This window comes from Esox lucius, chromosome 13, assembly GCF_011004845.1.
Source record: "Esox lucius isolate fEsoLuc1 chromosome 13, fEsoLuc1.pri, whole genome shotgun sequence".
Lineage (NCBI taxonomy): Eukaryota > Metazoa > Chordata > Actinopteri > Esociformes > Esocidae > Esox > Esox lucius.
In genome coordinates, this window is record NC_047581.1 from 5066131 (window position 1) to 5093648 (window position 27518).

Consider the following 27518-nt stretch of genomic DNA (forward strand, 5'->3'; position numbering starts at 1 on the left):
GCATAGCAGATTTGTATGAATGAAAGTCAATTTATTACAATGGCTAAAATTGGAATTGGAAACGTATTGTAATAAATGTTTACATATCTCAACTGAATTCATAATAACTGTATTATTGTGGAACTACATCTATTTGAATTGTACACACAACCACTTACGCAAAATTCCGTGTTTGGCCAGTCCGCAGCGATAGCCGCAGTTGATTTGCATAGACTTGGGAAATCTGAAACTTTTACTTCCCCTCTCACGGATCCCACAAGCCACTTGCTCGCCACGCTTTCCTTAATTGAAATGAATTGATTCATCGCTAACAGAGCCCTCAATTGTATGCTTGCCTGTTGCCATTTGCACCAGTGTCCCATAGTTCAGGGAGCGAAAATGAAAAGGCCCCATTGAGTATGAATCGATGCCGGCTCCGCTAGGAAGGAGCTAGCGAAGTATAATTTCATAAGATACTGCATTATTTTTAAGCCTGTACGATTTCACACAAAATAATTGATAATGCATAATCATAATACGAGGATTGGTTTAAAGACATGACACATTGAAAAGCGAAATGTGCCCTAAATTAAATGGTCAATTGTCGATCATAGTCTTTCTTTCTGTCCATGATAAAGGCTGTTACGGTAAATGCTTCCAGGTTGCTGCGGTAAATAAGAATGTATCTTGGTGAAATAAGGGTGTTTCCTAGAAACTGATGAATTGGGCCAGAATGTACATTTATCAAAGGCTTTGACGCAGTTTGGTAAGAAAGTATTGTTGATAACATGAGGACACCTAAAATTGAAATACATATAGCATAGATTATATCTTTAGAATTGTCGAGACTTTGTCAGACAAGCCCAAATGTTGTTTTAGCAAGGACATTGCCATTTTACCCAGGTGTACGCCATATCAATGTAGCGAAGTGCGTGGAACTTTCACTACATACTAGCTACTAGATCTGGATTAATGTTAAACTAGTTGCAAGTTCCATTGCACCTGTAGCGCAATAATGGCAAAAAAAATATTGTTTCTTCTATCCTACTCTATAGCAAAATATGTATGTATTCAGTTAAAAAAATTAGTTTCAGCCACGTTTCGTCAAAAAATATGTATGTTGACCAACTCAGATAGACACCTCCCGTTTGGTTCTGTTTGAGAAAACAGGGAGGGACTTAGAAAAATGTGTCCAATAGAAACTATTTTTGAAGAAACGTTTCTCAAAAACAAAATTCGTTTCGTTTTTGCAGAATAAACACACCCCAGATAGTAACTCATTTCCGGGGCGTTCGTGACGAAGTTACCGGCCGAAGAAAGAATGTGACTGGTCTAAATCTGAAAGCTAGAAATTTACAGGAAAATATTCAATAGTTTACTTAGTTCATGGGATTTAGCGAAATACTGGGTACTTATAGTTAGCTTAATCAACGAGACAATCTGGAGGCGACTGAGATATCCAACAACACCACACAATATGGACTTAATGTAAACATCGTCAACGTTGCAGGAAGATGTGAAATGACCCTGCTGCAGCCGGAGGACTGGCAGGACAAAATACCAGCAAGTGAGACCAACGAAATCATGTTGGTCCGAAACATGAGAGATGGGACCACTGTAAGTGTTAGTTGTCAGCTAACGAAACATAGCTACTGTACTATATAAGCCGAGCAAGCTTTCTGTAGGAAATAATATATTGAGGTGTCAATAACGTTAGCTAATAATTTGGTTATCATTATGCCATACTGTATAGCTCGCTAACTAACTAGCTAACGTTAGTATGGTAGTAACTAGTTATCTAATTAGCCATCATTGCCTAGATAGCTGTTTAGAGCTAACTAAACTTCCGGGGTAATTGTGTCCACATACCTAGCTAGTTGCATTTTCCCACGTGATATACTTTAGATACACTAGCTACAAAGTAACTGTAGATGGTTACTTTGTAGCTAGCTAGTTCTGTTAATGTAACTAGCCTATAAAGTTTGCTCCCGATGCTTTAAAATGTCATTCTGGTGATGTTGTGATTAGCAGAACTAGCCATGGGCCTGGTGCACATGACATCAACTTCATGAGCTCTTCAACATTTCTTGGCGAGAACTGCCAATCATTCATTAATCTAAAATTCTCTATGTAATATTGAACTTAACTAGTTAGTAATCCAAAATCTTGATCAGCAATACAACTTAGTTCTACATTGGAAAGCCCCCTTTTATGTTGCCCAACTTTGACAACGTAGTGTAAGGACCTGCTACATACTTCCTCGTTTTAAACTTTAGATAAACAATATACTATTAGAAACATGCTATAATATCTGGTCGGCTACCTCTAGGCCAACGCTAACCTATTCCTAAAACAGTAAGAATAATGAGTTGTCAAAACAAGTGCCTAGGCCTTTAAGAAAATTATGAGTTGGGTGATATCAGTACAAACATGTAAACATGGCAAATAAAGCCTAGGCTATACTATATCTAACATACAAACATGTTTTGATTAGACTGGTAGCATATGCCTCCCCACTTTTAGGACATTACTCTCTGCAATAGTAGGGTCTGTGCCGTTCTTCCAGTTTTGGCATAGGCTAGTGGTATGCATAGATTTACTTTCCTTACCCTAGAACCTAGCATTGTGTATAATTTAGCACAATTGGACTACAAATATTTTACAAAATGGACTGTCCTAAACTGTCACTTTGTCTTGCAATTTCAGCAAGCCACCAGACGTGCCAAAGTGTCCCATGCAGTTGTGGTCATCTTCCTGGAATTCTTTGCTTGGGGGCTGCTTACAACACCAATGCTGACCGTAAGTAAACAAATCAGGCGCCCCAAAAGGACAAAGGTCATGATTGAATGATCTGAGCCTGATCTGTGAAGACTTCTAAAACAGCAGTATTTTTGTCTACCTTTACTGTCTTCCAGGTTCTTCATGAAACCTTTCCTCAGCACACATTTCTCATGAACGGTCTGGTTCAAGGGGTGAAGGTAAGAGGCATTTTATATTTTGGAGACTTTCAGATTCAATGTTCCATCTTGTTCAAACAACATTTTATTCTCGGTTGCTAGACGTTTTAAAGATATTTGGTCTCTATGGTTGCGTCCTCATTTCATGCCACCTTGTTTCTTACACCTCGTCCACCATGTGGACATCGGGGGACGACGACAGTTAATGCATTGTTCTCTGTCAGTGTGTTGTTATGCTAGTCAAACAAAATATCAGTGGCCAGATTGGGCCAAAGCTTTAGTGTATGATGAATGTGTTATGCCCTAGAGATCTGGCATTGCCAATGTGACAGACCAATCGGGAAGTTGCACAAAAGCAATTTTCATGAGATTGGATCACCACCAACCATTATTCAACAGTGCCTCTGCATTGTGTAATTATCAGTTTCACAGCTGTCAGTCGCATGTAACCTGTTTAATGCTGTGAGCAACTTTTCCTCTAAAACCAATTACCTACACTCTGCAAAAATGCATTCAAACCATATTACATTCTTTAATAATGCAACAATTCACAAGTGTGATTGCGCACACAAAAGCTTTATTTTCTCGTTCATGCGCACATTATCTACTAGCTGGAAGCTAAGAGCAAACACATGTTTAAATAAGAGCAAGTTCTTCTGTAAAATATGAGGGCCAGTAAATGGCATCAATACCTTTGTCATCCAGGAACTGCCTACACCCTCTGGCCACATGAGGCTGGGCGTTGTCCTGCACCAGGCGGAACCCAGGGCACAATGCACCAGCGTGAGGTCTGATAATAGGTCTGAAGATTTCATACCGGTACCTAACAGCAGTCAGGGTACCGTTGGCTAGCACATGTTGGTTTGTCCAACCCTCCAAGGATTTGCCTCCCCAGACCATCACTGACCCACCGCCCAACTGGTCTTGCTGGATGATGTTGCAGGCAGCATAACATTCACCTTGGCATCTCCAGACACTTTCATGTCTCATGTGCTCAGTGTGAACCTGCTCTCATCTGCAAAGAGAACTGGGCACAAATGACAGACCTGCCAGTTCTGGTCTTCTCTGGCGATTGCCTGCTGGTGATTGTTTTGTAGGGTTCTGTCAGTGCTCTTCCTGTTCCTCCTCACACAAAGGAGCAGATACCAGACCTGCTACTGGGTCAACAATGTGTAATGGCCCGTCTCCTGGTATCTAGTACGTGTACTGTACTGGACAAAGCAGCAAACCTTCTTGTGACCTGAATGGACTGCAGGTACCCCCTCATGCTACCAGTAGTGACAAGGACACTAGCAATTGTCTGGCCACCACCTACAAAACCATTCCTATTTTGGAGGTTGTCTTGCTGTTGCCTCTCCAGTGTACCTGTTGTCACTTTCATTTGCACCAAAACAGGTGACATTGATTCAGAATCGCTTATGCTTCCTAACTGGGCGGATTGATTTCCCTGAAGTTTAATTGACTTGTTGTTATACTGTGATGAGTACGTGTTCTGTTAATGTTTTTGAGCAGTGTATTTTCAGTGTTTTTGGTAATGGTTAAGTACTCCATGTAACCCATAGTTACTTATAATACTTGCCAAATGCACTGAACAAAGTTGCCTAAAAGTGAAACATGACATAGCAGCTCATTTGGACAGATTATGATTATCATCATCAATAAAACCTGCCTTTTAATTATAAGGTGTACAATGTTGTTTTGTTTAGGGAGAACATTGTTTGCATCACCTATTTTGATATTTTCTGACCAGCTGTCCCAGAGATTGAGAAAGTGAGGGACTACTTCATAGCATACGGTGAATCACGATCACGTATCTTAAGTGTTACTAAATAAAGGTTTACTACATAAAACTAATTATTTACATTTTAAATATTGAAGTGACGCAATGTCATTTTCAAGTACTGAGGTCAATAATAATTATCTTTATTAACATACAAAGATCCAAACAGGGTTCCATCATTTTGCTGGCTTGTTCATCGATTATCAGGGCTCCAGTGCATATAAGACCGTCAAATATACAGTTACTCAAATGTAATTGGACAAATTAACACAATCATAAATGTTTATTTTTAATACTTTGTTGAGAATCCTTTGCAATCAATGACTGCTTGAAGTCTGGATTGCATGGAGATCACCAAATGCTGGGTTTTCTCTTTGTGATGCTTTGCCAGGCCTTAACTGCAGTTGTCTTCAGTTGTTGTTTGTTCGTGGGTCTTTCTGCCTCAAGTCTTGTCTTCAGCAAGTGAAATGCATGCTCAATCGGGTTGAGATCAGCTGATGGACTCGGCCCTTATTGAATATTCCACTTCTTTGCCTTAAATTCCTGGGTTGGTTTTGCAGAATGTTTTGGGTCATTGTCCGTCTGTGAAGTGAAGCACAGTCCAATCAATTTTGGTGAATTTGGCTGAATCTGAGCAGACAGTATATCCCTATACACTTCAGAATTAATCCGGCTGCTGTCTTCTGTCACATCTTCAACAAACACTAGTGACCCAGTGCCATTGGAAGCCATGCATGCCCATGCCATCACACTGCCTCCACTGTGTTTTACAGATGATGTGATATGCTTTGGATCATAAGCCGTTCCAAGCCTTCTCCATAGTAGATCTTAGTTTCAATTGTGCAAGGAATGCTGTTACAGAACTGTGTTGGCTTTTTTAGATGTTTTTTTGTCTAATCTGGCCTTTCTATTCTTGAGGTATCTGAATGATTTGCACCTTGTGATGGACCCTCTGTATTTGCTCTTGTGAAGTATTCTATTTATGGTAGACTTGGATAATGATATGCCTACCTCCTGTAGAGTGTTCTTCACTTGGCTGGATGTTGGGAAGGAGTTTTTCTTCACCATGGAAAGGATCCTACGATCATCCACCACTGTTGTCTTCCATGGACGTCCAGAACCTGTTTTTTTTCCTCAGAATGTACCAAACGGTCGATTTGGTCGCTCCTAATGTTCCTGCTATCACTATGATGGCTTTTACCGCATGTTGTGGGTTCACTGCAACACCGCTTCCAAATGTGAATGCCACACATGGAATCAACTCCAGACCTTTTACCTGCTTAATTGATGAAGAAATAACTAAGGAATAGCCCACATATCTCCATGAAACAGCTTTTGAATCAATTGTGTTATGTTTGGTCCCTTGAAAAAGAGGGGGCTACATATTAAAGAATGGGAATTCCTCAAATTTGGATGTGAATACCCTCATTAAAGCTGAGAGACTGCACTTTAAGCCCATATTCATTATGTAATTGTAACTTAAATATATTTTGGTAAGCAAAAAAACTGACTTGTCAATTTCCAATTATTTCTGGACCTAACTACGTTTACTTGGGTAGTAGTCCCAAACTTGTGCTGGTAGTGATCTGTAATATTGTGAAAACATTGTAAACATTTGTAATTTCTCTTACACTCACCCTCACTACCACTAGTTATTAGTAACTGAGACTTCATTGAATAGATGTGTTAAAAGTGTGAAACCGCTAACCTATTTGTTCTCATGTTCACTAGTGCATTTTTTGTATATTATTATGAGGAGATTTCACCTCTCTCCCTGTGTTATTATTTTTTTTTTCTAGGGTTTGCTGTCATTCCTTAGTGCCCCTCTGATAGGGGCCTTATCAGATGTTTGGGGCAGGAAGTCCTTCCTACTGGTTACAGTGTTCTTCACCTGTGCCCCAATCCCCCTGATGAAGATAAGTCCATGGTAAGAGGCATCGACAGACATAGTGGCTTTTGTGCACAGTCACATGCTTCTCATGTGAGTGATCTGCACAGCTCCCTGGCTTCTCACTGCAAACCCACTGGGAACAAGAGGGGCAAGCTTTTTTTTCTGTTCCTGCTGAGAAAAATGTATGTCCGCTGCCTGGAAAAATAAAGAGAAGCTTTTGTTAACAATTAATCTGTGTTTTTTCAGGGTTTGGGTTCATTCCATTTAAATTATATTACATGATGTATACTATGTATTTATAATTCTTATTTTGTGTAGTCTTATCCAATGTGACTTACAGTTCATCTGCATTCATCTTAAGGAGGAGTTATATGGAATTAGTTACGCTGCGTGTCAATTTTACCTGCATTTGATAAGACATGGCAGCCTCTCCTCCTATTTTGAACATTGGTCATGAAAATAATACATTCTCAGCCATTGATGTACTTATCACCTTCTTTGTAGTCTGGGGCTTTGTGTGCCTGTCCTTTTGCCTGAGAAGTATTGTGGTGGGAGGGAATGGTAGGAGGTGTATGGGGTGGGTTTGGGATACTTTCTTGGCACGTGGGGCTTTTCACTTAGCAATTCGTTTTTTTATTTTATGATTTATACAAATCCTGGTAAATATTTCTCTGTTCTGAATATTAGTTTGAAGTTGACTTTTCAATGTCTCTCCACAGGTGGTATTTTGCCATGATATCGGTCTCTGGTATCTTTGCTGTGACTTTCTCTGTAATCTTTGCGTATGTAGCAGACATCACAAAAGAACATGAAAGAAGTACAGCGTACGGACTGGTAATGGCTCTTGTTTGTTCTGTCAGCTCATCTCCTACCCCTAACCCATGACATAGAGGTTAAAGATGGAAAGTGTTAACACAATGGCTGACGATGGGCCATGTCCTCCTGTCTGTCTCCCCTGTCTGTCTCAGGTGTCTGCAACCTTTGCCGCCAGTTTGGTCACCAGCCCAGCTATCGGAGCCTACCTTTCAGCAAAGTATGGTGACAGTTTGGTGGTGTTGGTGGCCACTATCATTTCCGTGGTGGACATTGCCTTTGTCCTCTTGGTGGTTCCAGAATCTCTCCCTGACAAGATGAGACTGACGTCCTGGGGGTTACCTATCTCTTGGGCGCAAGCCGACCCCTTTGCCGTGAGTTACTTTAACACAGACATACCCAAAGGACATAAACCACGAAGTAGGATTTTGAAAATGTGTTTAAAATTCCCTCCGAAGTAGCGTATTTGAAAGCAGATATGGCATTTTGCATAGGGAATTGCATTTAGTGGATACAGCACACAGTGGCTCTCAAGGATTCACCCCACTTGGAGTTTTCTTTACTTCCATACTCATAACATAAAATCCAAAGTGATTTAATCAGTAGTTTTTGCCACCGATCAATAAATAAAAAGCCTTAATGTCAAAGTGAAAAATAAAGTGTGCAAATTGTTCTAAAGGAATTACAAATATTAAACAGAAAACAGTTGTTTTCATACATTTTCACCCCTCTTGCTGTGTCACCTGAATAAGTTGTGGTGCAACCAATTGTCTTTAGAAGTCAAGTAGAGTTAAATGGAGTCCTCCTTTGTGCAAGGTATTTCACATTATTATCAGATTAAATACACCAGCCTCTGGGAGGTCCCACAGTTGGTTAATACCTAACAAACTATTATGAAGATGAAGGAACATTCAATGCATATCTGGAATAAGGTTAATCAAAATTACCAATTGAGGTAGGATATAAGCACATTTACAAGGCATTGAATATTCTTAGAGCATTATGAAGTCCATTTTTAAGAAATTAACCAAATAAGACTGAATCTGTCTAGAACTGGCTGTTGTCAAAAAGTGAGTATCCGGGAGAGAAGGGCATCAGTCCAAATAACATCCTGACCGTTAATTGCTGCCAAAGGTACGAATACCAAATATAGACCAAAGGGGTGCATACTAATGCAATCTGTTATTTTCTGATTTATATATTTAATTCATTTACAAATATTGGCCAATTTTATTTCTCACTTTGACATCATGGACTTTTGTGATAAGTGGCATAAAGTCCACATTAAATCCATTTTGTTTTCATGTTGTAACAAAATATGATGTTGAAAAGGGGGTGAATACTTGTGAAGCACTTTAGAGGGTTCCTATAGGTTAGGTTTTAATCTGAGTTCATTGAAGATGTTTCAGTCTCTCTTTCTCACATGTTGTCCATAGTCTCTTAAACGAGTGGGGAAAGACCCAACAGTTATGCTGATCTGCATCACAGTGTTCCTGTCCTACCTGCCGGAGGCAGGCCAGTACTCCAGCTTCTTCCTCTACTTGCGGCAGGTGAGACAGGTTATAGCTGGTTATACTTTAATGGTCACAGTCAGACAGTCAAACGCAAACTGTGTTACCCAGACCCCTCTGACTCACACATACATACAGATATTTAAGAGGTGTGATGGCTGTCATACTGGGCACCAGGGAGCTGTTGTTGTTGGAGATCGAAGCTCCTCAAGGGCATAATGGAATCTATACTACCAGCAATCCACTGGTGACAAGTTCACTTTCGGATTGATTTTTCTTCCTGTCTGACTTGGGGCTAGAACTGACAAACCTCTACTAAGCTTCCTGCAATCCTTAAATAATTACTAGATATATGCTGCCTAATATAGATATATTAGGCAGCAAGTGAACTTTCTATCCTCAAAGTTGATGTGTTAGAATCAGGAAAAATGGGCAAGCATAAGGATCTGAACAACGTTGACAAGGGACAAATTGTGATGACTAGACGACTGGGTCAGAGCATCTCCAAAATTGCAGCCCTTGTGGGGTGTTCCTGGACTACCTTCTGTGCGAATTCAGCTATGCTATAATCACTGCAGTCTACATACCCCGGCATGCAGATTAAATGCATGTGCTAGAGGACCTACACTCACCTAAAGGATTATTAGGAACACCTGTTCAATTTCTCAAGAATGCAATTATCTAATCAACCAGTCACATGGCAGTTGCTTCAATGCATTTAGGGGTGTGGTCCTGGTCAAGACAATCTCCTGAACACCAAACTGAATGTCAGAATGGGAAAGAAAGGTGATTTAAGCAATTTTGAGCATGGCATGGTTGTTGGTGCCAGACGGGCCGTTCTGAGTATTTCACAATCTGCTCAGTTACTGGGATTTTCACGCACAAACATTTCTAGGGTTTACTAAGAATTGTGTGAAAAGGGAAAAAAATCCAGTATGCGGCAGTCCTGTGGGCGAAAATGCCTTGTTGATGCTAGAGGTCAGAGGAGAACGGGCTGACTGATTCAAGCTGATAGAAGAGCAACTTTGACTGAAATAACCACTCGTTACAACCGAGGTATGCAGCAAAGCATTTGTGAAGCCACAACACGCACAACCTTGAGGCGGATGGGCTACAACAGCAGAAGACCCCACCGGGTACCACTCATCTCCACAAATAGGAAAAAGAGGCTACAATTTGCACGAGCTCACCAAAATTGGACAGTTGAAGACTGGAAGAATGTTGCCTGGTCTGATGAGTCTCGATTTCTGTTGGTAGAGTCAGAATTTGGCGTAAACAGATTGAGAACATGGATCCATAATGCGTTGTTACCACTGTGCAGGCTGGAGGTGGTGGTGTAATGGTGTGGGGGATGTTTTCTTGGCACACTTTAGGCCCCTTAGTGCCAATTGGGCATCGTTTAAATGCCACGGCCTACCTGAGCATTGTTTCTTACCATGTCCATCCCTTTATGACCACCATGTACCCATCCTCTGATGGCTACTTCCAGTAGGATAATGCACCATGTCACAAAGCTCGAATCATTTCAAATTGGTTTCTTGAACATGACAATGAGTTCACTGTACTGAAATGGCCCCCACAGTCACCAGATCTCAACCCAATAGAGCATCTTTGGGATGTGGTGGAACGGGAGCTTCGTGCCCTGGATGTGCATCCCACAAATCTCCAACTGCAAGATGCTATCCTATCAATATGGGCCAACATTTCTAAAGAATGCTTTCAGCACCTTGTTGAATCAATGCCACGTAGAATTAAGGCAGTTCTGAAGGCGAAAGGGGTTCAAACACAGTATTAGTATGGTGTTCCTAATAATCCTTTAGGTGAGTGTATATGGAGTATGGACCTTCAGTTGTGCTCAATAGTTTGCATACCTTGGAGAATTGGTAATATGTACCATTTGTAAAGAACATGAGTGAGCAGGTAAAACACCTCTTTTATTTCTTATAGGATTCACATTCAACTGCAGGTCATAACAACAGAATGGCACAACCAAAAAACAAAACATGGCAACAAAGAATAAAATGAACTGACCCCCTGTTCAAAAGTCTGCATGCCCTTAGTTCTTAGTACTGTGTATTGCCCCCTTTAGCATCAATGACAGCGTGCAGTCTTTTGTAATAGTTTTCTATGAGGCCCTGAATTCTTGCGGGTGGTATAGCTGCCCATTCGTCTTGGCAAAATGCCTCCAGGTCAAGCAAAGTCTTTGGTCGTCTTGCATGAAATGCACGTTTGAGATCTCCCCAGAGTGGCTCGATGACATTGTCAGGAGACTGTGATGGCCTCTCCAGAACCCTCACCTTTTTCTCCTGTAACCACAGGACGGTCAACTTATTTAGGGTCATTGTTGTGCTGGAAAGTCCAAGAGCGTCCCATGTGCAGCTTTTGTGCTGAATAATTCAAATTGGCTGCCAGTATTTTCTGATAACATGCTGCATTCATCTTGCCTTCAATTTTCACAAGATTCCTGTGCCTTTAAAGCACACCCCCAAAACATCAGTGGGCCACCACCATGCTTCACTGTGGGGATGGTATTCTGTTCACTAAAGCCCTTGTTGACCCCTCTCCAAACATAGCACTTATGGTTGTGACCATAAAGCTCTTTTTTTTGGTCTCGTCACTCCAAATTAGTGTGTCAGAAGCTGCGCGGCATGTGAAGGTGTTGTTGGGCATATTGTAACCAGGCTTTTTGTGGCATTGGCACAGTAAAGGCTTCTTCCTGGCAACTCGACCATGCAGTTCTTTTTTGTTAAAGTTTCGCCGTATTGTGCTCCTTGATACAACTACACCGTCTTTTTCCAGAGCAGCCCGGAAAAGGGTGGCTTGCCCACTTCAGGTTGGTGGAGAGTGCTTGCCTCAAGTGGAGGAGTTTAAGTATCTAGGGGTCTTGTTCACGAGTGAGGGAAGGATGGAACAGGAGATTGACAGACGGATCGGTGCAGCTTCTGCAGTAATGCAGTCGATGTATCGGTCTGATGTGGTGAAGAAAGAGCTGAGCCGCAAGGCAAAGCTCTCGATTTACCGGTCAATCTACGTTCCTACTCTCACCTATGGTCATGAGCTTTGGGTCATGACCGAAAGGACAAGATCCCGGATACAGGCGGCTGAAATGAGCTTTCTCCGCAGGGTGGCTGGGCGATCCCTTAGGGTGAGAAGCTCGGTCACCCGGGAGGAGCTTGGAGTAGAGCCGCTGCTCCTCCACATCGAGAGGGGTCAGCTGAGGTGGCTTGGGCAACTGTTTCGGATGCCTCCGGAACGCCTTCCTGGGAAGGTGTTCCGGTCCCGTCCCACCGGGAGGAGACCCCGGGGAAGACCTAGGACACGCTTGAGGGACTATGTCTCCCGGCTGGCCTGGGAACGCCTCGGTGTCCCCCCGGAAGAGCTGGAGGAAGTGTCTGGGGAGAGGGAAGTCTGGGCATCCCTGCTTAGACTGCTGCCCCTGCGACCCGGCCCCGGATGAAGCGGAAGAAGATGAATTAATGAATGAGCCTGTATTTCCCCCGAGGTTACCTGTGTTTTTTTTTTTTTTTGTATCCGGAACAATTCTTCTGGCAGTTTTGGCTGAAATCTTTCTTGTACTACCTGACCTTGGTTTGGGATAAAGAGATCCCCAAATTTTCCACTTCTTAATAAGTGATTGAACAGTACTGACTGGCATTTGCAAGGCTTTTGATATATTTTTATATCCTTTTCTATCTTTATGAAGTTCCACATATATATTCAACCTGTCCCTGACTCTGTCCTCGGTCCCCACCTGCTTAAACCGACTGCTATTGTCCCTGTACCGAAGATACCTTCCATCACCTGCCTGAATGACTACCGCTCTGTTTTTGACCTCATCATGAAGTGCTTCGAGTGGCAGGTCAGAACCCACATTTGCTCCACCCTTCTTGACACCTTGGACCCTTTTCAATTTGCATACCATCCCAATAGATCCACGGAAGATGCCATCGCCCTCACGACACACAATGCCCTCTCCCACCTGGAAAAAGGCAGCACATGTGAGGATGCTGTTTGTGGACTACAGCTCAGCATTCAACACTATTTTGCCTGTTAAGCTTGCTCATAAGCTTAGGACCCTGGTAGGGGTGAGAACAAATAGTTGAATTGTCAACAAGGACGGCATTTATCGACCAGTTAATCAAATTTTCGAAAGTTACATATAAATCTTTACTACCGATTGATTCACTTGGCGACAGTAATGATGGGTTATTTCTTATAGACTAAACAAAATACTAATGACTTGACAGGCCTATGCATTAAGTTATTTGCTGCAGTTATGGCATTTCTGAATCCGAATGTCTCCCGAGTAGGGGTGGGACGATATCCTGGCCAAAATTATCCCAAGTAATAACAATACCAATAACAACTGGTTTCTAGCTCAAAACGGTTTATCGGATATTCTTCCATTACATCAATATTGTTTTTGTACATTTAAAAAGTAATTACAGTAAAAAAAATCATACTGTTTTAATAATGAACTAATACTATAATCTCATGTAAATCTGTAAATGTGTATTGTCACATCTGTAACATACATTAGACATAATGCAAGTAAATTTTCTGAACTCTTCTATTCGCAATTCTTGTTAGATGCTAACTGCATTTCCTTGTACTGTACTTGTTCAATAACAAAGTTGAATCTGAACTGAAAGTTTTTTTTAGAAATGCGCTCCACCAGTTCAATAAAACAAGTAGTCAGGAACACTTAAGTGACTTGAAAAGTCTCTTCCCAGTCACCGATCTGAGGATCAGGGGTGAAACCTGTTTTTTGGTGATAACCTGCGGGTGCATGCACTTCCGTGCACATTTTATGTGCCTTATTAGCTAAGGATAGGCCTATTTGATGTGTCGATTCTTTATAAGTACTTTAGAATTCATTATACCAGCTCCCAGTTATGTTGTGTGCATCATGAATTGTAAAAAAGTATAGAGATATATGTATAATAATGTATATCCTATTCTTATCTTCTTCATTTTGAAGTTTAAGAATTGTATTATTTTTGCATTCATCTCTCGTAGCTGCGTGTCTTCTAGGATAATTATCATTGGTTTGTTAGAGCTCAACATTGTTTCAACAGCTTATTTGCAGCGGTAATGGAATGGGCAGGTATTTGCATATACAGTGGAGAGAACAAGTATTAGATACACTGCCGATTTTGCAGGTTTTCCTACTTACAAAGCATGTAGATACACTTCAACTGTGAGAGACGCAATCTAAATAAAAAATCCAGAAAATCACATTGTATGATTTTTAAATAATTTGCATTTTATTGCATGACATAAGTATTTGATCACCTACCAACCAGTAAATATTCCGGCTCTCACAGACCTCTTAGGCAAGCAGCTTTAGTGAGAAGGCAACAGCTGTTGGTGCAATTATAAAAAATGGAAGAAGTTCAAGATGACGATTAATCTCCCTCCGGCTGGGGCTCTATGCAAGATCTCCCCTCGTAGGGCATCAATGATCATGAGGAAGGTGAGGGATCAGCCCAGAACTACACGGCAGGACCTGGTCAATGACCTGAAGAGAGCTGGGACCATAGTCTCAAAGAAAACCATTAGTAACACACTGTCGTCATGGATTCAAATCCTGCAGCGCATGCAAGGTCCCCCTGCTCAAGCCAGCGCATGTCCAGGCCTGTCTGAAGTTTGCCAATGACCATCTGGATGATCCAGAGGAGGAATGGGAGAAGGTCATGTGGTCTGATGAGAATTTTATACTATCATGTAACCGCCATTTCAGTCTTTCAACAGGTAGAATCAAAATGAGGGCAGACAGGGGTGTTGATATACCCATTTATCTCTCAACTCAGAGGCATGTGGGAACACAGAGTAATAATATACAAAGAAAAACAGAAGAAGGAACAGGAACGAATACAGAAGTGCTTTAGAGAAGTATGTAAATCAGCTCAGATGTCTGACAGATATTTTCATATTCTTTCTTTGCTTGGATTTAGCCTTTTGTCAGATCTGTTTGGGCTATCATGTCAACTCCTTGCATTGTCAAACAAAGCATTTGACATAGGAAGCAGTGGCAAGTAGTGACATTAAAGCATAAACAGACTTGTACTGTAGGAGAAACTGGTCCTCGAAGCCAGTTCAATTCATTGTAACCCTCTAATCAGAGCCTTAGTCAGACTTAAGACTCCAGGTGGGTCCAATTAATGATGAGGTAGAACTGAAAAACAGCAGGCTCTGGGCCTCTTATGGAAGGTTTGAATACCCCTGATGTAGATGGTCAATGTTATTTTGGCCTGTGCAAATTATATTCTATTTGTCTTCTCCTGTCATTTACAGTAGGAAAGCATTAACAATTAGCCTACCATATAAGCAAAATTATAATTAGAAAGTCGAAAGAGATATATTCATATTTTCTACAATTTGCAGTTAACAGGTTTTTTCAGCATGCATCGTAGCTTCATGTCTTCTAGGAGATCATTGGTTTGTTGGAGCTCAATATTGTTTCAACTGCTTATTTTCCGTGGTATTGGAATGGACAGGTATTTGCATATAGTGGGAAGTGGAGATGTGATCAGGCACTGTCTTTAATCCCAACACCACGGCATTACAAGTTTCAGCAGTTGCTAGACTCCATTGAGGATCACAGGAATAAGAGGCTTATGCAATGGGCTCGGTCCAGCTCTATATGGCTTCATATTCTTCCTGTTCAACATGTTACACTGACTAAAATTTTTTATTAAGTTTACCTCCACCATAGCATCTATGAACTGTATTGCTTTTGCCACTAGCAGTTTTAACAGCTTATTAGCCAGTAATATGCTTACTAGTATCTACTAACTTCCTAGGAATAATCATAAGAATTGAGCAATTTCTAGCGAGACTGAAGATGAACATTTACATGCCAGAAACAGTCACAATATAACCATATACAGTAAGTTAAGGCGTACTATAATGTATGTTTTAGGCAGCAAAAGTGTTTGTCTATACTGACCAAAAATGCATGCACGGATGCGTACTTCCAAAATCCACCAGAAACAGTTGCAATATAACAGTAAACTATTTTATTTCAGGCTTACGATAATGTAGATACTGAAGGTTTTAGCCAGCGAAGGTTTCGTCTATATGAAATAATTCATAATGTGTACTTCGCCTAGCCTGTGAAGAGATGTAAACTACAGGTCCGAAGTTTGTAAGGTCCGCTTCACTAACCACCACACTATTTAACAAGGTCCAGCCAGTCAGACTCACTCCGTAAGAGACGTTCTCTCTTCTTGGCCAGCTCTACGTTTACACGGTCCAGCAAAAATAGGCATGTATTTTTCCTGGAACAATACAATTTAGCAGTTTCAACATTTGATATGTTGTCTTTGTACTATTTTCAATTGAGTATAGGGACAAATGATTTGCACATCATTGCATTCTTTTTTTATTAGCATTTTATGCAGCATCCCAACATTTTTGGAAATGGGGTGTGTATTTATTTCGTACATGAATAATCAATAACATCTAGTTGTAATATATGCTTTTTTCAGGTTATTGAGTTTTCCCATGCAGCAATTGCTGCTTTCATCGCAATGGTCGGGATCCTGTCAATTATCGCTCAGGTATTATCAAAATAATAGTATTTTATCCTTTAAATCACACCTTTTATAGTGCTTTAAATCAGTCAGAACCTTAGCCAGTTTAGTAAAATAAGATATTTAAAGAGAAACTATTTTCCATATTTAGTTTTGTTTTTTCTTTTCCCAGACATTGCTTTTAACCTACTTGATGAAAACCATTGGAAATAAAAACACAGTGTTACTTGGACTGGGTTTTCAGCTGTTGCAGCTAGCCTGGTACGGCTTTGGATCAGAACCATGGTAAGTTTGAGTCTCAAGCCAAAGTAATATCACTGCTGCGGTTACTTGGCCTGTCATGAGGGGTTGCTTCAGAAGACTCATACGACCATAGGCTAACTGGTAAAATGCATATGAGGGGAGGGGGTACTGCAGTGGCAGGAAAGAACAAAATTCTGTTGGGTTTACATTACCTGAAAAGGGGTGGGAATTACTCTACTAGAGCTTGTAAGTGTGTGTTATTCTTTGTTTTTTGGTTCAGCTATTTGTCAGTATTGTCACTGTGAGGGTTTGGAGGGGAATTTATCTGTTGTCCGTGCGAACATGAGCCCCACTTTGTGTCCTCTGTCTTCCAGGATGATGTGGGCAGCAGGTACGATCGCAGCCATGTCCAGTATCACCTTCCCTGCCGTCAGTGCTTTAGTTTCCCAGATAGCAGCACCCGATCAGCAAGGTAAGACGACACCTGTCGTGACTCTGAAGGCCTGCCCCCTCCCCACCACACGTTGGCCTTACACAGAGCTGAAACTTAAAAAGGTTTGTTCACCAAAAATATAAAATTATCACTTTGTTTTCCTTGCCCTTTAAGGTACGTATATCTGGACATTTCTCGATTGGTTTGGTTTAGTTCACCAGACCTTTTTTCATTTGTGGCTCAGACCCCATCCTTGTCCTCCTGTGCTTGAATCCAAGTTGAGTTACGAGTCTCTATGGATAAATCCGAGTTGAGTCACAAGTCTTTGTCATCCAATTTAAATATATCGGACACAAATAATTGTATTATGTGGATTCGGTGTATGTTTTGCACATGTTGATTATATATAACTCTGGCCAGGGTGATTAACTGCTGCCTCATTGGTTTAAATACAGCCCACTGCGTTTTCAGAAAAAAACTGTTACCACTGTCGTTAAACTATAAAAATGCATATAAAATTAGAGTGGCAATTGATAAGCTTCGTGATCAATTTCATGACTATTTGAGCATTATGCGCTAAAAATGCTGCTTGCATTTGGAATCAGTGCCAGGAAAACTTAACCAGAGTTTACTACAACAACAATGGGCAATTTTGTAATTTGGGTGAACAAACCACTTAATAGCAACCAACAATCAACATCTGATTGCTATCCACAGATTTAAGCATCGGTCTGTGTAATCTCCAAATGTGTCCTCTTCAGCAGGAGGAATATTTTTTTTTCATGCCTGTTTACCTGAGGTGTCTGAACAAAGGTGAATTGTGTATGGTTTTCTGTGCTATGACAGTGAAATCAGGACTTATGTCTTTACAGGATGTGTCCAGGGAATGATCACAGGAATAAGAGGCCTGTGCAATGGGCTCGGTCCAGCTCTGTATGGCTTCATATTCTTCCTGTTCAACGTGGAGCTGAACGAGCTTGACCCTGAGACCAAAGGAGACAAAAGCACAACACCTCAGGTGCCAAAAGAGGTACAGAGCTCAGCATTTTGTCTTTACAGATGTCCTCCAGTCATTTCTGAATGTTTCGTGGTAGAAAGCAATATCCCAGGTAAAAATAAAACTTAAAATGGAACCAGGCAAGCCTAGTTCTGCCGACAAGCGAATAGAAGGGATGAATGTTGATACCCCTGGCTGGATTTGATCTACAGTTTCCTATGTGACAAACTGTCTTCAACCATTCTGCTATTGAAACAGCAGGTGTTGTTGCATGTGTACTGTGTAGAAATGTGGCATCTGTTTACTTCTGCATTTCTCCTCATTTTGTCTCTCATAGTTGAAGTGATGAAAATTACAGGCCTCTCTCATCTTTTTAAGTGGGAGAACTTGCACAATTGGTGGCTGACTAAATACTTTTTTGCCCCACTGTAGCTACGTAATAGCAAGCCAAAAATAAAATGCGTTGGGGAAAACAAGTATTTGATACACTGACGATTTTGCAGGTTTTCCTACTTACAAAGCATGTAGAGGTCTGTAATTCTTATCATAGATCCATTTCAACTGTGAGAGACGGAATCTAAAACAAAAATCCAGAAAATCACATTGCAAATTAATCATTTAAAAATCATACATTTTATTGCATGACATAAGTATTTGATCACCTACCAACCAGTAAGAATTCCGGCTCTCACAGATCTGTTAGTTTTTCTTTAAGATGCCCTCCTGTTCTCCACTCATTACCTGTATTAACTGCACCTGTTTCAACTTGTTACCTGTATAAAAGACACCTGTCCACACACTCAATCAAACAGACTCCAACCTCTCCACAATGGCCAAGACCAGAGAGCTGTGTAAGGACATCAGGGATAAAATTGTAGACCTGCACAAGGCTGGGATGGGCTACAGGACAATAGGCAGCGGCTTGGTGAGAAGGCAACAACTGGCGCAATTATTAGAAAATGAAAGAAGTTCAAGATGACGGTCAATCTCCCTCAGTCTGGGGCTCCATGCAAGATCTCACCTCGTGGGGCATCAATGATCATGAGGAAGTTGAGGGATCAGCCCAGAACTACACAGCAGGACCTGGTCAATGACCTGAAGAGAGCTGGGACCACAGTCTCAAAGAAAACCATTAGTAACACACCATCTGGATGATCAGGAGGAGGAATGGGAGAAGGTCATGTGGTCTGATTAGACAAAAATAGAGCAGGGATGTGATTTTTCCGGATTAATCCGGAATTCCAGATTTTCCGATCTGAAAATGTGATTTACGTGAATCATGCAGATCTGTTAAAAAAAAAAAAAGGGAGGGGGGACCTCACAGCCGTCACCGCAATCTTCATCTTTCTCTAACCCGCAGCGTCGCTGAGCAAAGGGTGTGTGCATGTGTGTGTTCATCTGAGCCTAATTGGTCTGTCACTGCTCGGTCAATGTTCGGAATATTTGCGAAGATCACGTATTAATGCTTGTGTCTTAATATAACCTATAGTTACTAATTTAACTTTGTTGTCGGTTGATTAGATGTCGAAAATCGATTTTGATTGATTTTCCACTATGGCAGGATGTTTTATTCACGTAGGTTAAGCTTCATTAACATTATTTGTATTTGCTAGCTTTTGTATTTGCTAGCTAACTTATATAATAATAAGATAACGTTAGTTAAGTTAGCTACTATCAGCATTCAGTGTAATGTCCAACATCCTGCAAGCCAAAGCTTCCAACCTAAGTGTTGAGACATATGAGTCCTATCAAGTGGTCAAATACAACCTGAAGGCCATGCAGGTGTCGGCCATTCAGCACTACTCCCGGAAGACAAAGGAGAGTCCTGTTAATGTAAAGCTGTGCAGAAATGTAAAACTATCAAGGGGGGGTCTCGGTATATTTTCCTGCTTTTTTGTCCTTAGCCAATCACATGCCTGATAGAGCTTTTTGGTCTAAACTCCACTCGCTGTGTTTGGAGGAAGAACGATGAGTACAACCCCAAGAACACCATCCCAACCATGAAGCATGGAGGTGGAAACATAGTTCTTTGGGGATGCTTTTTTGCATAGGGAACAGGATGACTGCACCGTATTGAGGGGAGGGTGGATGGGGCCATGTATCACGAGATCTTGGCCAACAACCTCCTTCCCTCAGCAAGAGCATTGAAGATGGGTCGTGGCTGTAAATTCCAGCATGACAACGACCTGAAACACACAGGCAGGGCAACTAAGGTGTGGCTCCGTAAGAAGCATCTCAAGGTCCTGGAGTGGCCTAGCCAGTCTCCAGACCTGAACCCAATAGAAAATCTTTGGAAGGAGCTGAAAGTCCGTATTGCCCAGTGACAGCCCTGAAACCTGAAAGATCTGCAGAAGGTCTGTATGGAGGTGTGGGCCCTGCTGCAGTGTGTGCAAACCTGGTCAAGAATTACAGGAAACGTATGATCTCTGTAATTGCAAACAAAGGTTTCTGTACCAAATATTAAGTTCTGCTTTTCTTTTATTTCATGCAGTAAAATGCAAATTATTTACTTAAATCATAAAATGTGATTTTCTGGATTTTTGTTTTGGATTCCGTCACTTACAGTTGAGGAGTACCTAGGGTAAAAATTACAGACTTTTACATGCTTTGTAAGTGAGAAACACTGCCGATTTAGCAGGTTATCAAATACTTGTTCTCCCCACTGTAGATCTGGTTGGTATTAGGATTTGTTAAGGATAGACAAACTCTTCGCTAGCTACATGATTTTCTCGTCTTTTCACTTGACAAAAAAGTCACTAGTGTTGGCCATTCAAGGCTTCATTACCGTTCTTCTAGCAGCAGGGTATTATGCTAGCAGTGGTAACTCAGATTTTCCGTTTCAAAATAAAAGCCATCATTGAAATATATAAGGTAATGTAGTTAAGAATCTAGTCTATACATCTTATGTTTAATGTCCGTTCCAATGTTATTCTTGTCTGTTCTCTTTCACAGACTAGATTAACTTTATTGCCTTGTACATTTAAATTTTGGCTTTTATTGTGATAAAGAAAATCTGAGAGCTGCCAGCACAATATCCCGCTGCTAAAATAACGCTAATGAAGCCTCGAATGGCCATCACTAGTCGTCATCTATATTGATAGATACTGCATCAATGTCATTCACAAATGAATAATTAGCTGTTAAAACGGCCATTGGCAAAAGAGGATTTGTTCAGGATAGGCAAAAAACTTGATGGCTACAACCTTGAGTAGCTACGTTATGAAACTTTAGCTAAAATGAAACTGTTTACTGTTGTATTGCAACTATTTCTGGTGGATTTTCCAATTATGTCTCAGGATTTGTTCAGGATAGACACACACTTCACTGCCTACACGGTTCTCTTGTCTTTTCACTTGACAAAAAACTCACCTATATTGATACAGTAGTTATTGTATGGAGGTAAACTTGTTGTGGAGGTCAACTTAATAAGAAATGTTACTCAGTTTAACACAATAGTTAATGGTTTCTAACAAAGTATTCATATGCTCATGAGTGACAAAATGATATAATGTCAATAGGCAAATGTGCAGCTTGGTGGTGTATTGGTTAACGACACTGCCTTTCACGTGAGCGACCTGGGTTGATTCTCGAGAGGACCGCTGCAATCAACACTTTCTATTTTGGGCCGGCTGAAATGGGCTTGCCTGGTTTCTTTTATTATTATTTTTTGATATTCTAGGTGCTGGAAAGTCTGATTTTTAAGTGTTTTCATTTCAGGCTGTAAGGCAAAAAAAATGGTTGGGCCGGCACAGCACATTCGCCTAGGCAAGACAAAATAAAGAGCTGTGTGTGTGCTAAAGAAATTAAGGGAACACCTAAATCACACATCCAGTCTCGAAGAACAGAATATATTAAAAATCGAAATCTTTACTTTACATTGTGTTGAGATGTATTGTGTGTATTTGTTTAGAACAAAATGACATAACAGTGGAAAATCACCAACCGATTGAGGGCTGACTCACAACGAAAATCAAAGTAGACCATTGAAATCACAGGCTGTTCCAACTTGTGATTTTCATCATAGCAACTCATGTGACTCAGTAGTGTGTATTGCCCCCACATCCCTTTATGCACTCCTGACAACGTCTGGGCATGCTCCTGTTGAGACGGCGGATGGTGTCCTGGGGGAATCTCCTCCCAGACCTGGGTCAGGGCATCAGTGAGTTCCTGGACAATCTGTGGGACTACTTGGTGGCGTCGGATGCACCGATACATAATGTCCCAGAGGTTCTTGATTGGTTTCAGGTCTGGGAAACGTGAGGGCCAGACAATGGCATCTGTGCCTTTGTCATCCAGGAACTGCCTACACACTCTGGCCACGTGAGGCCTGGCATTGTCCTGCACCAGGAAGAACCCAGGGCCCACTGCACCAGCATACGGTCTGACTATGGGTCTGAGGATTTCATCTTGGTACCTAACAGCAGTCAGGGTACTGTTGGCTAGCATGTATTGGTTTGTCCAACCCTTTCAAGGATTTGCCTCCCTAGACCATCACTGACCCACCGCCCAACTGGTCTTGCTGGATGATGTTGCAGGTAGCATAACATTCACCTTGGCATCTCCAGACTCTTTCATGTCTCTCATGTGCTCAGTGTGAACCTGCTTTTCATCTGCGAATGCCAGTCGAGCTGCACGGTGTTGGGCTGTGAGCACAGGTCCCACTGGTGGACGTCAGGCCCTCATGCCACCCTCATGGTCTGTTTCTGACTGTTTGGTCAGAAACATGCATACAGGTAGCCCACTGGAGGTCATTTTGTAGAGCTCTGGCAGTGCACCTCCTGTTCCTCCTCACACAAAGGAGCAGATACCTGTCCTGCTGCTGGCTTGATGCCCTTCTACGGCCATGTCCAGCTATTCCTGTATAACGGCCGGTATCTCCTCCATGCTCTTGAGCCTTTACTAGGAGACACAGCAAACCTTCTTGCGACAGCACATATGGATGTGCCATCCTGAAGACGCAGGTACCGCTTCATGCTACCAGTAGTGACAAGGACACTAGGAAAACGCAAAACTAGAGAAGAATCAGTCAGGAAGGATAAGGAGAGAGCAATTTTCTGTGATCTAGCAGGCAACATTCTAAATACCAGTGCGTATGTCAGAAAGGCTCAGGCAAAGGTACATACTAGGATAAGCTAAATCGTAAACACGGAAGGAATTCTAGGATCAAAGAACGTTAGAATGCTATCACAAACTCTTGAACGGGGATAGTATGTTGGTGGCTGGGAGGAGTGCTGCGTTTGTTGTGATTAGGATCTTGGGATCTGGAGGCTATACAGTTTAAAAGATCTATGCTACCGTGACAGATTACTGAATGTAGTTTGAAGTGTTTTAGAGTAGTTTTCCGTTTGCAATGCAGCTTTGCGATTGCGGTACGAACCATTTCTATCCATGAATTTGGACGATGCTAATAACGCCAGACTGGGACAGCGCTGTATAAAAAATTACTATACCAGAAATATCTCTTGGTAAGTGTACTTTGTGAAAAATATGAATTTTGGAAGAACTATCCCTTTAAGGATAAGACCACCGTCATTTCACACGCACGCACACACACACACACACACTTTTGATGTACCTCAACCAGTCATTGAAATGTGAAAATGCAGTGAATTAGGACATCTTTTCTCAGGGTTCTGTAAGTCTTGTGAGATCATATGATTTCATCGTGTGTTGGTGATTGTGATGGTTCCAGTTTTGCTTTAGGTCCAAAGAACAGAAACCTTCTGTTGGCTAAGAAACAGTCTGTTTATTGTCCATGTAGTTCTTTGCCCTTTTGAATGGAGTTGGATTAGTGAAATAAGAAATTTTAAGTGTTTCGGTTAAAATCATTTAAATTAAATTGTATTCTTGATATCTGCACTGCATTTGTTGTTCTGCATATGTTTAGCAAAACATTTAATGTAAAAATACCCAAACCATTCCTCAAACATCCTTTGTACATTTCAACACAGAAGCCCACGATCCCCGGGCCACCCTTCCTGTTCGGGGCTTGCTTAGTGTTGCTGGCTCTCCTTGTGGCCGTCTTCATCCCTGAGCACCACAGTCTGGCCACCAAGATGTCCACGGGTGCACGCAAGGCAAGCAACAGCAACAACCTCCAGAGCATCAACCCCCCGCCCGCCAGTGATGAGGACATTGAGCCACTCCTGCAGGACAGCAGCATGTAACTGTCAGTGAGGAACTCCCAGCATGAGTCCCCTACTGGCCCGTTCAGCACACTCCTAAGACCCGGGGGCCCATTGGAGCTGAGAGACTAAACTCAAACGGCAGCTGATGCAGAGCCGTTCAGGGTATGTCCCTCAACCACCTCTATTATTATCCCACATTGTTTCTATGATTAGGGGATGGTATTTTGTCCAGCAGTGATTTTTGTAATTTTATTTTTTACATCGCAAGGACAGATGGACTTCTATATGCCTCGGGTTAAGCAAGAAATGTGGGATTTGGTGTTCAGCAGTGGCCCAGATAGTGTTTGTGAAGTGAAAAAGAGGACCATCAGCTGTTTTTTTTAAATATTTTGCTTAAAGAAAAAAAAATCTGATTAATTGGTTTGAACGGCCAGTTGACGAAAACTTGACCTGTTTATCATCGAAGTTACTGTGCAATCTATATTGTATAATGATAGGTTTATAGCTAGGTAAATGTTTGAAATATATGCAGATATGCCGCTTTTTTCCTTAAAGGTGAGGCAATTGTTAGATTATTGCTTTGGCATATATAATCTTTCTGTTTTGCCTTCTTATCATGAATTGTTGAATCGGAGTGACACTTGGGGTGTATTCATTTTGCCAATTGGTTTGGTTGCAAGACAATTCCTCAACAGAAGTAAACTGAACAAAACAGGGGGGAACCCATTTGATGAAAAGCTCCCACTTGTTCTGTTCCATTTGCTCCTGTAGACAATTTTATTTCAATTAAACATTTTGTTTGGCGAAAATAATTAAACCCTTGGACTTGAATGTTACAGAATGCTGAAATACTTGCTAAAATACTTTACCATGACATTCCAAATACACCTATTCACTCTGCAAATCCCAACCCAAGTATATTGCCAGCTACCTCATATGTTGACCTCTTCATATAAAATCTAAATTGAAGGCAAATATAGGTCCCTTGAGTTGTTATAGCTGTCCATAAGCTTTAAAGAATTGCTTTAACAATGTTTTTCACTTGTTCGTCCGAGTGTTAGTTGCTGTGTTGTGAGATTATGCCGCGACATGAGACCCACAGTACAGATTTTAGCCTTGAAGTTGAACTTCTTAACTGCCAAACCTGTGTTCCATTTAGTTCAGTGTCTATGGCATGTTGTGTTACTCTACAAGGTGGCAGTAGACTACAGTATTTAAACATTGTTATTAAGGCTGTGGTTGTTTGGCCCCATTACTCTTTAAACTTGCCCGGGGATCGCTTTTCAGTGTTATCACTGAATATCGAATTTGTCCCTGGATCGTATTTAAGCCAACACATTGCTTTGTCATATGATAACATTCTTTTATTTTTTTTTACAGTGATGCTTTCTCAAAGATAATTGATGTCAAACTGAATACAACCTATATTTTTGTATACAATCAAACCTAACCTGTAACTGTAGAATTGAATGTCACATTTTCACTGTGTTGAAGTGTTGTGTACTCTATTCATTTTGTCAGCAGGTTTTAATTTAACTTATGACATCTCTTAACACAAGTTGATGAAACAGTATAAAACTGTTTAATAACTGAGGTAAGACACAAGAGTTTTTGAAATTTTGTAATGCAGCACTTCGTATATTCTATGAACAATGCTAATATATTTAGTCATTGTTATTGCTAAACTATCCACTTATGCAGTTAAAATGGTTATTTCTACATGAACTATAAGGTCATACTTGACTTTTGCAGTGTAAATGATGCATTCATTTGCTGAGTACTGCACCTTAATTTAAATATAAACGTGTGCCTAAATTATATAAATGTTAATATTTTGAGCAGCTGTTACTGATATCTTTTTTTAAATGATGTTAATAATATCTTCATGGGTTGTGCATTTGTTATAACTTTGTTTTATCATCTTGATTTTTGAATAATATCTACAATGCTAATAAAGAGATGTATAGGATATTTGATTTATAATTTTGCAGTCCTTTAGCTGATGCTTATATTCAGAGTGACCTTTATGAGCAACTAGGCTTTATCTCATGCTTAAGGGCACAGCAAAATGTCACCTCATCAGAGGTCCATGATTTGACCCCATCGATCTTTCCAATTACTGTCACAATGCTCTGAAAACATCTGTCACCCTATCTGCGTTGCCCTGCAATCTATGCTAATGTTTTCATCCACGCATTTATATACCACATGGGTATAATGTGGAAAGTTGTTTAATCATACACCATTGTTTATCACAAGTTATACAAAAGCATCCTAGACAAACTGATGGACTGATGGTCTTTTTATTTTATTTTTTAGTAGAAGAAAGAAAATGGCTACATAGTCATATGAAAAAGTTTGGGCACCCTTGACAATTTCCATGATTTTCATTTATAAATAATTGGGTGTTTGGATCAGCAATTTCATTTTGATCTATCAAATAACTGATGGACACAGTAATATTTCAGTAGTGAAATTAGGTTTATTGGATGAACAGAAAATGTGCAATATGCGTCAATATGAAATTAGACAGGTGCATACATTTGGGCATCCCAACTGAAAAAAGAGCCTCCTTTTGCAAAAATAACAGCCTCTAGACACTTCCTATAGCCTCGAATGAGTGTCTGGATGAAGGTATTTTGGACCATTCCTCCTTACAAAACATCTGCAGTTCAGTTAGGTTTGATGGTTGCTGAGCATCAACAGCCCGCTTCAAATCACCCCAAAGATTCTCAATGATATTCAGGTCTGGGGACTGGGATGGCCATTCCAGAACATTGTACTTGTTCCTCTGCATAAATTCCCTGGTAGATTTTGAGCAGTGTCTTGGGTCGTTGTCTTGTTGAAATATCCAGCCCTGGCGTAACTTCAACTTTGTGACTGATTCTTCAACATTATTCTCAAGAATCTGTTGATATTGAGTGCAATCCATACGACCCTCAACTTTAACAAGATTCCCAGTACCGGCACTGGCTACACAGCCCCACAGCATGATGGAACCTCCACCAAGTTTTACTGTGGGTAGCAAGTGTTTTTTTTGGAACGCTGTGTTCTTTTACCGCCATGCATAAAGCCCCTTATGACCAAATAACTCTGTTTCATCAGTCCAAAATGAAGCTGGCTTGTCCATAGTGCGTTTGCATACCTCAAGTGACTCTGTGGTGTGTGCAGAATAGGCTTCTTCTGCATCACTCTCCCGTACAGCTTCCCCTTGTGCAAAGTGCACTGAATTGTTGAACGATGCACAG

General features: G+C 41.0%; 1 protein-coding gene across 1 annotated transcript; it reads left to right on the forward strand.

Moving 5' to 3' along the window:
- Positions 1-1249: 1249 nt before the first annotated feature.
- Positions 1250-26246, forward strand: mfsd14bb (major facilitator superfamily domain containing 14Bb). Its single transcript, XM_013136612.4, has 12 exons — positions 1250-1596; positions 2686-2778; positions 2895-2957; positions 6516-6643; positions 7327-7441; positions 7576-7794; positions 8857-8970; positions 16425-16496; positions 16642-16754; positions 17087-17184; positions 18018-18175; positions 24094-26246. The coding sequence occupies exons 1-12, from the start codon at positions 1501-1503 to the stop codon at positions 24307-24309; spliced, it is 1485 nt and encodes a 494-aa protein (XP_012992066.1). The 5' UTR covers positions 1250-1500; the 3' UTR covers positions 24310-26246.
- Positions 26247-27518: the final 1272 nt, after the last annotated feature.

What these genes read in the sequence shown, in the direction of transcription:
- mfsd14bb (XM_013136612.4), top strand. Translation starts at nt 1,501, where the DNA reads ATGACCCTGCTGCAGCCGGAGGACTGGCAGGACAAAATACCAGCAAGT. An exon ending in GGCTTTGGATCAGAACCATG is followed by an intron (nt 16,755 to 17,086) that starts GTAAGTTTGAGT and finishes TCTGTCTTCCAG; the next exon opens with GATGATGTGGGCAGCAGGTA. An exon ending in AGCAGCACCCGATCAGCAAG is followed by an intron (nt 17,185 to 18,017) that starts GTAAGACGACAC and finishes ATGTCTTTACAG; the next exon opens with GATGTGTCCAGGGAATGATC.